The sequence below is a fragment of the Oncorhynchus tshawytscha genome, unplaced genomic scaffold, assembly GCF_018296145.1.
Source record: "Oncorhynchus tshawytscha isolate Ot180627B unplaced genomic scaffold, Otsh_v2.0 Un_contig_11560_pilon_pilon, whole genome shotgun sequence".
Taxonomy (NCBI): domain Eukaryota; kingdom Metazoa; phylum Chordata; class Actinopteri; order Salmoniformes; family Salmonidae; genus Oncorhynchus; species Oncorhynchus tshawytscha.
In genome coordinates, this window is record NW_024609702.1 from 215,087 (window position 1) to 225,000 (window position 9,914).

The 9,914-nt window shown below is 45.4% G+C and overlaps 1 protein-coding gene across 2 annotated transcripts in view; it reads left to right on the forward strand.

The window, feature by feature from the left end:
* The first annotated feature begins 4,497 nt into the window (after positions 1-4,497).
* cyth3b (cytohesin 3b) overlaps positions 4,498-9,914 on the forward strand; it is a 56,738-nt gene continuing 51,321 nt past the window's right edge. The window contains exon 1 of one of the 2 annotated variants that reach the window (XM_042317089.1): positions 4,498-4,902. In XM_042317089.1, coding sequence (XP_042173023.1) covers positions 4,884-4,902 — 19 coding nt within the window. In that variant the 5' untranslated portion in view covers positions 4,498-4,883. The remainder of the gene's footprint in view (positions 4,903-9,914) is intronic. The other variant, XM_042317088.1, reaches the window with a different exon arrangement.

A 9,914-nucleotide genomic window follows, 5' to 3' on the forward strand; every position in this document is an offset into this window, starting at 1 on the left:
TCGCCCCTTCACCCCAGACCCCACTCCCAACCACAACCACAACCACCCATCACTACCACCACCATCCCCCAACCATATCCAAATCCCCCATCACCACCACCCCCCACCAACCCCCACCCAAATCCCTCATCACCACCATCACCATCCCCCACCACCATCCCCATCCCCCACCCATATCCCTTGTCCCAGTCTATGCCCACAAGCTATAGCCTGTATGAAGAAGGAGAATCATCAACCTAGTTATGATGGAAACCCTTGACTTGGTAACTTTAGAGTTCATTTTCATGGAAATTCACTCTGTGAGGTCAGCATAGAAATTCACTCTGTGAGGTCAGCATAGAAATTCACTCTGTGAGGTCAGCATGGAAATTCACTCTGTGAGGTCAGCATAGAAATTCACTCTGTGAGGTCAGCATAGAAATTCACTCATAGAAATTCACTCTGTGAGGTCAGCATAGAAATTCACTCTCAGCATAGAAATTCACTCTGTGAGGTCAGCATAGAAATTCACTCTGAGGTCAGCATAGAAATTCACTCTGTGAGGTCAGCATAGAAATTCACTCTGTGAGGTCAGCATAGAAATTCACTCTGTGAGGTCAGCATGGAAATTCACTGTGAGGTCTGAAATTCACTCTGTGAGGTCAGCATAGAAATTCACTCTGTGAGGTCAGCATAGAAATTCACTCTGTGAGTCAGCATAGAAATGAGGTCACATAGAAATTCACTCTGTGAGGTCAGCATAGAAATTCACTCTGTGAGGTCAGCATGGAAATTCACTCTGTGAGGTCAGCATGGAAATTCACTCTGTGAGGTCAGCATGGAAATTCACTCTGTGAGGTTAGCATAGAAATTCACTCTGTGAGGTCAGCATAGAAATTCACTCTGTGAGGTCAGCATAGAAATTCACTCTGTGAGGTCAGCATGGAAATTCACTCTGTGAGGTCAGCATAGAAATTCACTCTGTGAGGTCAGCATAGAAATTCACTCTGTGAGGTTAGCATAGAAATTCACTCTGTGAGGTTAGCATAGAAATTCACTCTGTGAGGTCAGCATAGAAATTCACTCTGTGAGGTCAGCATAGAAATTCACTCTGTGAGGTCAGCATAGAAATTCACTCTGTGAGGTCAGCATAGAAATTCACTCTGTGAGGTCAGCATAGAAATTCACTCTGTGAGGTCAGCATAGAAATTCACTCTGTGAGGTCAGCATAGAAATTCACTCTGTGAGGTCAGCATAGAAATTCACTCTGTGAGGTTAGCATAGAAATTCACTCTGTGAGGTCAGCATAGAAATTCACTCTGTGAGGTCAGCATAGAAATTCACTCTGTGAGGTCAGCATAGAAATTCACTCTGTGAGGTCAACATAGAAATTCACACAATCGAAACACTCTTAATACAACATACCAACCTGTTCTACTGTGTCGGGTCAAATCATGAGAATATAATGGACACTCCCAAAATAAATTAGGGCATCTCCAAGCATGAAAGGATATTGATGTTCTAGACTGCTATTTTTAGGGCACCCCCAAGCCAATTCAAACCCTGTCCAACGAGGAGAGTATCAGACCTCCTAAAAGCCCTCCTTCCATTCCCCAATGTAAAGGAAGCTACTCCGTCACTGACTTATGGTCAGTTTGGTGTAAGACGTGTAGATTGGTTACTCTCTGATCAGTCAAATGGATATGATATAGATTTAGGATATACAGTATGTGTCTATACACTGTGGACTACATCTCAATCTGATTTATACAGTGAAGACTTTCTCAGTCTTTCCACTCTTTCACACTACATACTGGTACATGTGTGAACCAGTACAGCTATCAGCACCCCCTTCAGTAAAGACTCTTTCAGAATGCTTGGTCCAACTGGTGGTGTGTACTCAAACATCCCAAATGCTATATCAATGCACCCATTTGCTTTATAAATCATATATTCTGGGTTTATATAAATATTGAAAAGATGTTGACCTACACTCCCCATAGAAAGCCAGTGTGATGCTGTTGTACAGCTGTACTCTATGTAATGCAGCTGCCGCCTGACTGGACTATGAGGTGAATGGGTTTTGGGGGGTAATTTGGGTGTGGGGGTCGTTCGACAGTTAGGACGTTGGCGGCTGAAGGGGGAGGTAACCACTAACCTGCCCCCTGGTGTTACCGTGGAGACTGGAGCATATGAAGTCGTGTTGTTTCTCTGACTGCTCAATCAGGTCACGTGAAGTTGGTCAGGAGCGCCGGGCGCCGCAGCCGTCTCGTCTGACATGAGGGAGAGCGTAATCTGCCAGATGCAATGCCATGGGCACCCTCGGGGCATAAGGCAACTGCCATCAGCCCGCAGTGGCACACTGAGAGAGAGAGAGAGAGAGAGAGCGCCCTGGTAGTCAGCCAGAAAGGCCAGCATATGTTGGGTTTTAAGAAGTTAAACAGGCTTGGGTGACATTTAGGCATTCATTCTGTAGCACAGAAAATATTCAAATCATGTCTGTGTGCTGTGCGTTGTTGAATACTTTGCTTGAATCCCACCCGGCGGAAAATGGAGAAAGAGAGAAAAACTAAGAAAACACACAGTTTCCTGGACTGGATTGGACATCTGGGCCCCAAACAGAACACCCCCCCCCCCACACACACACACACATACACACCAAACTGAGAGCCTGGTTGGGAGCCCCCACTTCCAAAAGTCCCCCATCTCCCTTTGCGCTCCCTTTTTTTCAAATCATTCCCCTAAACTCCTACTAAACACAGGAACACACACGTTTCCCAACTCTCCCAGGACCCACCCCTCCTCTTTCTTCTCCTCTCTCCAAGCTAAGTGACATGATCCCCCAGCATTATGTTCCTATTAAAACACATGTCTAGATCATCACAGGGTACGCAGAAGGTCCGAGTGCAGAAAAAGCAAACAACGTCTGGATGTGTAGCCACTGGACCATGGTTTACATTCCCACCACCCCTCAGGTCTACCTGGTCTACGCCAGGCGTTGTGAGGTTATCCAGGTGGAACTTCAGGGCCCTGTTTATACTGTAGTTCTAAGCCCAGTGGCTCCAGTTTCAGTTGCTGTGGTGTTAAAGGCTGAAAAGAGAGTGTTGATGGATGTCAACTTAACACGAGAGCTGGAGAAAAACAAACAACCACAGAAATAAGTCAAAGGTGACAAAGAGTATGCTGCTCAAAACGTAGTGGAAACTCTTCCAAAAGGCTTCTCGGCTGTCCCCATTGGATAACCCTTCTTAGTTCCAACTAAAACCCGATTTGGTTCCAGGAGCCCAAAACGGTTCAACTTGGAACCAGAAAGGTTCTACCTGGAATCAACAACAGTTCTTCAAAGGGTTCTCCTATGGAGACAGCCGAAGAACCCTTTTAGGTTGTAGATAGCACCTTTTTTCAAAGAGCGTATATATCAGTTGAATTAAGGATGACTTGCAGGACCAGCAAACAGAGAGGTGTTAGAGTTTGTCATTTGCCATGTGAACCAACAAGTACTCCATCCCAACCGGACTACACTGGATCATTCTGGATCGAGCTAGTTCTGGTAGTGTCATGCTGATGTAATGTTTAGACTGCAGAGGACTTCTAGAACCAATCAAAGTGGAATGCTGGAGTCTGTGATGTGAGGAATATTCACACACAGTTTCATGTATTCCTTTGTGCTTCACATGTTGTTCAAACATAAACTACAGTATGTAGACTATAGGAACATCAGCTGGATGCTTCACACTCCATTCGTTTCAGTTTATAGGGATAGTCTACATCGGGGTTTGTCTTCACAATTGTCTCTCTGTATAAGAAGAAGCATTCAATTCTGGAACATTTTTGTAAGACACATCAATGAATAAACAAATGAAAGAATGAATGAATACATTAAAACATCTGTTCACTATTGACCCCTGGAGTAATGTGTACAGGAAGAGAGACCCCCTTCTTTCTCTGAAGAGGCAGGAATGCGATAATTGAAACCGTGTGTGTTGTAGAAACACAGCCGCAGAGTGTGTGTGTGTGTGTGTGTGTGTGTGCCTTTTCCCTGCTATTGGCCTACACACTGGCTGGTTCCCACTGCTTGTGTACGTGTTTGTTCTGGGCTTGGAATCAGATACCACTTCACTCCCCAGTACCATTCCCTGTCTCATAGTGGCATCCTTGTTTTCTGGATCTGTATTACTGGACCAAGCAGAGATCCTGCAGTATAGCCTACATTGGAGAGGATAATATGATATAATAGTCTAGTTTCTAAAATCGTCAGCACACACACACACACCCACACACAATGAGCATATTTTCTTTGTCACTGAAAGAAACCAGATGCAGTGACCGTAGGACGGCAACATTGAGAAGTGATTTCATATGTAGGCCTATATTATACATACTTTACCTAATCACTGATCTGGGGATATGATTAAATAATTCCCTCACAGATTACAATACAGTACAGCCGTTGTACAGTACAGTCACATGAGGGCAGGTTTGTAGTTGCTGCTCCACAGGGCGGGACAGATAATGATGACGTACAGTGAAATCTGCCTGTCTGTCTAGTGGAGAAGCGGAGTCGTGGAGCTCGGATGGGATAGCCTACTCTCCCGATGCTAGTGGAGTGAAGGTGTATCTGTCGGATAATATGCTACCGATCACTCTAGAAAAAAGACGTCGCCGATTCAGTTCCATCTGAAATAGGCTACACTGGTGACGGATATCCAAGCGGATTGCCTCGTGATTCCAGCATTGATGGCAAGAAAATAATTATTCCCCAAAACAAGACGCGGCTTCTGTGGTCAACCTGTCTGCGAAAGCACAAATTAAAACGCGCATTTCAATAATTTACCCCACATTCATACAACAAGTTTCAGCGATCTTACTTGTTTTTTTGGACCTTTGCATTTTCCCCTTCAGCCATGGACGAAGACAATCAAGGTAACGTTACATCCCTTTCACACGCATGTTTATCTTTCATGTGTCGATGTGTTGTTGTGTACACTAGGATCATTCTGGGTAGGCTACAGCAGGACCCAAGGCCGGTTTAATGACAACAATCAGGTTAACACCGTATTTGGTATTGTGATATTTCACATAATAATAATAATAATATAATCTGATCTGTCTATGTTTTATGTTACAATAGATTTAAGGATGACGTTAGAAAATAAGAAAAAATACGAAAATAAATAGAAGGCATTTAGAATGTGAACCTTTATCCCTCTACGTTGAGACACAATTGACATGTTCAGCCTCACTCGTGTATGGTATAGCTCGTGTATGGTATAGCTCGTGTATGGTATAGCTCGTGTATGGTATAGCTCGTGTATGGTATAGCGACCCAGTTATGAGCATGTTTCATGGTTCCATGAGAAGTCCTCTGAAACAGAACCATCAGTCATCACACACAGTGGATGTGTAGCGCGCTAATGCAGGATGGAGGGGTATGGATTGACCTATATTCTGCGTAAATAACAAACAGGACTGTCACACTTCAGCGGATAGGCATGATGCCTGTATGAATACATCACTGTCACGAGGCTGAATGCAGAACGCTACTCCCTTGGCTTATTATTAAGACTTTACGTCACCAGGTCAGTTACACACTCATTCCAGGCAAGCTCAACAGGTCATTCCATATGTAGGGAAGGCTAATTCAAGCATTGCTCAGTGATATGTAAAGTTATGAGGAATTGAAGAGTGCTCTCTCTGGCTCAGTTCCATGACTAGATGCTTTGGGTATGAATATGTGTGTGTTGACATAAGCACAATCGGCTCAGTACGCCACACATGATTTGGAAATCTCTATTTGAGCCAGAAAAGTCCCAACTACAGTCCCGACCCACCTTTTGAGAAAACACTGATCTACAGCTGTTGCTAGGCCCCTTTACTGTTTAGTCCAGAGCTATGTGATGTATGTTGTTCACTGTGGCAGAGAGGAGCGAGGGAAGAGGGTACAGAGCCCTCATTGTGCTGCTATCAAAGTGCTTCCCCTCCAGTGGTGGGTGGGAGACGTCAGCAGCAGCACAGACACACACACACACCACAGACAGACAGACACCACAGACAGACAGACAGACACCACAGACAGACAGACAGACACCACAGACAGACAGACACACACACACACCACAGACAGACAGACACCACAGACAGACAGACACCACAGACAGAGACACCACAGACAGACAGACAGACACCACAGACAGACAGACAGACACCACAGACAGACAGACATACACCACAGACAGACAGACATACACCACAGACAGACAGACATACACCACAGACAGACAGACATACACCACAGACAGACAGACATACACACAGACAGACAGACAGACAGACACCACAGACAGACAGACATACACCACAGACAGACAGACATACACCACAGACAGACAGGCATACACCACAGACAGACAGACATATTGTATAGTCCTGTGATGCCAACCAGAGATAATTGACAGTTAGACTGCCGAGAGAGGAAGATCGATCCCCCCCCGTTCCCCCTCTCCCTCATGGCAGTCTTCCCTAACAGAGAGAATGAATGAATGAATGAATGAATGAATGAATGAATGGATGGATGAATTAATTAATTAATTCTTGAATGGATGGATGGATGGATAGATTGTGGTCTGGAATGATAAGAGAAGTGTCAGTGTGTGTGTGTGTGATGGAGCAGATATCTGTGTGTGTGTGTGTGTGAGTAGTGGAAGGGATGTGTGTGTATGTGTATTGGAGGGAAGTATGTGTGTTGGAGGGGAAGTCTGTGTGTGGGTTGAAGGGGATGTGTGTGTGAGTATGTGTTGGAAGAGATGGGGGTGTGTGTCTATGTTTTGGAGGAGATGTGTGTGTAATATAGGCCATGCTGTTTTCACTCATCTGGAATAACGTATTAATATGTCCTGGAAGGATACCCATAGCACCACATATGCCAGTTCTGCAGACAGTTGATGAGAGAGAGACCACCGGGCTTATTGTCTAGCACGCTTGGCTTGATTTAGGACACATGAAGGACATCATCATCACCAATCATCAGTGATCTCCTCACCCAAGATCTACAGTATATACACTGTATGCCCAAACAGAACCAGAGCTTACCAGGGTCACTGAGGAGAGACATCCCAGGGAGGAGGTGATTAGGCTGGGTAGCAGAGCAGGGCAGAGTGGGTGAGAGACGGTTCCTGGCTCTGCTCTGTGGGATACTGTCTGTGACACGCCGGGCGTGGGGCGGTCGACAGGAGTCCTGCTGGGCCAGTGTGATTAACACACACACACACACATAGCATGCCAGACCAGATGGAGAGCTGCCAGACAGAGAGGGATGGAGAGATGGAGAGAGCAGGAGAATGAGAGAGAGAGGGATGGAGAGAGCAGGAGAATGCGAGAGCGGCCAAAGGATAATAGCGAGATCAAGTGGTAGACAGACAGAGAGAGAGAGAGAGAGGAAGGGAGGAAGAGGAGGGAAGGTTGGAGACAGACCAGAGAGGTAAGGAGGAAGGCCAGGTCAGTGCAGGGATGACATATTCCTCCTTAATCAATTCTTCAGTCTATTACTGGATTTATGTTCAATAAAACTCCTATCTGTTGTGTGATTATTAGCTAACTGTGGGTGGTAGTAGTGATGTGCTGTACTCCTCTCCACCAGTGAGGCCTTATAGGAGAGAGCAGAGCACTCCTCATTCACACACACATACACACACACACACACACACACACACACACACACACACACACACACACACACACACACACACACACAGGCGTTATAAAACTCTGGGCAGCAGCAGAAACGAAGGTGATTGAATCCGTCTGACATGCATGACACTCCACAATACAATGCTTCTCTACAGGCACCTGCTCTGATTGGTGCCTCACTGCTGCTTTGTTTAATCCACTCATTTGACATGAAGCAGAAGACTCTAATGACCAATTCTGAACGGCACATTTGAACAGATTAAATGAACAGTGTGTTTATTAGCAGAGTCATTTCTACTAGCATGAGAGAGAGAGAGAGAGAGAGAGAGAGAGAGAGAGAGAGAGAGAGAGAGAGAGAGAGAGAGAGAGAGAGAGAGAGAGAGAGAGAGAGAGAGAGAGAGAGAGAGAGAGAGAGAGAGAGAGAGAGAGAGAGAGAGAGAGAGAGAGAGAGAGAGAGAGAGAGAGAGAGAGAGAGAGAGAGAGAGAGAGAGAGAGAGAGAGAGAGAGAGAGAGAGAGAGAGAGAGAGAGAGCATATGGGATGAATCAGTGTTTTTATCCCTTTAGTTACGTTCACAGCATGTCTACCGACGGTCTGTGTGTGTATGTTTGGCCACAAACCGCTCTGTTTGGCTACGCTCGTGTGCCCGTGCAGCCGCGAGGTTATGCCATGCACGCTCCAGGCTAGCCGAGGCGAGACACCTTCCACCTCGGAGGCATATCTCAATAGTCTGATATGCCTTCCTCTGCTTGTCTCCTGTCCTTCATCTGCACTAATGAAGAATTGGACATTAAGCACCTACTACACTCAGCCACAGTATTTATTTGACCTGAAGGCCTGCTATGCCCTCTACTCTGACCAACCCACATTCAGGATAGAAGTAGAGGAAGCAACGGTCCCAGACCTTCTCGTGTGATTGCTTCTGTGGACGGCAAAATGGCTTCAGACAGAGAATGTTAAGGAGGTTGTTTGTTTACGTTTGGTCTGTGGAATAGATGCTGCGTCTCTGGACCTCTCTGTTTACCCAAGGCCCACCCTCTGTGAAGTAGCTAAGAGAAGTGCAGCTGAAAAGTTGATGGGTCACGGTTCAATGACTATATGAACTCTCCACAATTTAGAGCAACTCACGCTTAGCTGTTCCAGCTAGAAGACGTCCCTTTGCTCTGGTGCAGCACAGAGCGCACATTGTGCCGATCCACCATTTATTCAGGTGGACTGGAGTCCTTCAAAGTATGCCACAGCACAGTGGCCTGCCAAACTGACTGGCCCTCCCAGGGCTCCACTGACCTGATCAGTGGAGGGACTAGAATGTTCTCTCTTCATTTTTGTCAAAATTGAGTTGTTGACATAGCCTTTTTCTGTTCAATGTTCTCTACTTATATAGTACAGTAAATACTCCAATTCACGTTGTTAAGATAAAGATTCCTGACACCAGTCAAACCAATGAGCATTCAAAACTTTAAGGCCAATTATGTCAGAATCATTGCAGATAGAACCTTATAGTTCCAGTCTGGATTTAGACTACCACAACTGCATTAACAGGAAAAAGTAGCAGCCAAAAATAATATGAAGACTACATTTTATTGGTAATAGTGCCTATGTGTTCCACATCTCTCCATCTCTCTGGCTGCTGACTGTGGGTGTGGTCAACATCCACTGCTGCCCCAATCAGTTACTTCTCAATCTAACACAGACTGGTCAATACTATGTCCTATAGCTTCTCTCTCTCCTTCTATCTTAGTTTAACAGTCATTTTTCTTTCCAGTCTAAATATACTGTATTTCAGTCTAAATATATATATTATACATTGATTGGTGGGTTGTCTGGTTTTCCACCCAGGCCTCCCTGTGTGATTCAGCCCAGTGTGAGTCACCTCTGTCAGGCTGGGCTCTGTGTTGTGACTGCTGGGTGGTTGTCCCCACCCTGATGCCCTGCTGGCTGTATAACAGAGACCTTGTTTGGCCTGGCTCTATATCTGATCATACAAACAGATACAGCAGAGAGGGGGACTTGATACTGTACGGTGGATGGGTTGAGTGGGCGTGTGGCCAGAGGGGTTTCAAGTCAATAAGTCACCATCTTATAATTTAAAACACACTGTTCCTATCACAGACACCCTACTATAGGTCCAAACAAGCAGATGTTTCTATTGCATTTAACCTTTATTCACCCAGGTTAATGTTATTGAGATATGATCTCTTTTTTAAGAGAGACTGAAGGGTGTCAAGTCCACATTTTGAATGGTGGAGC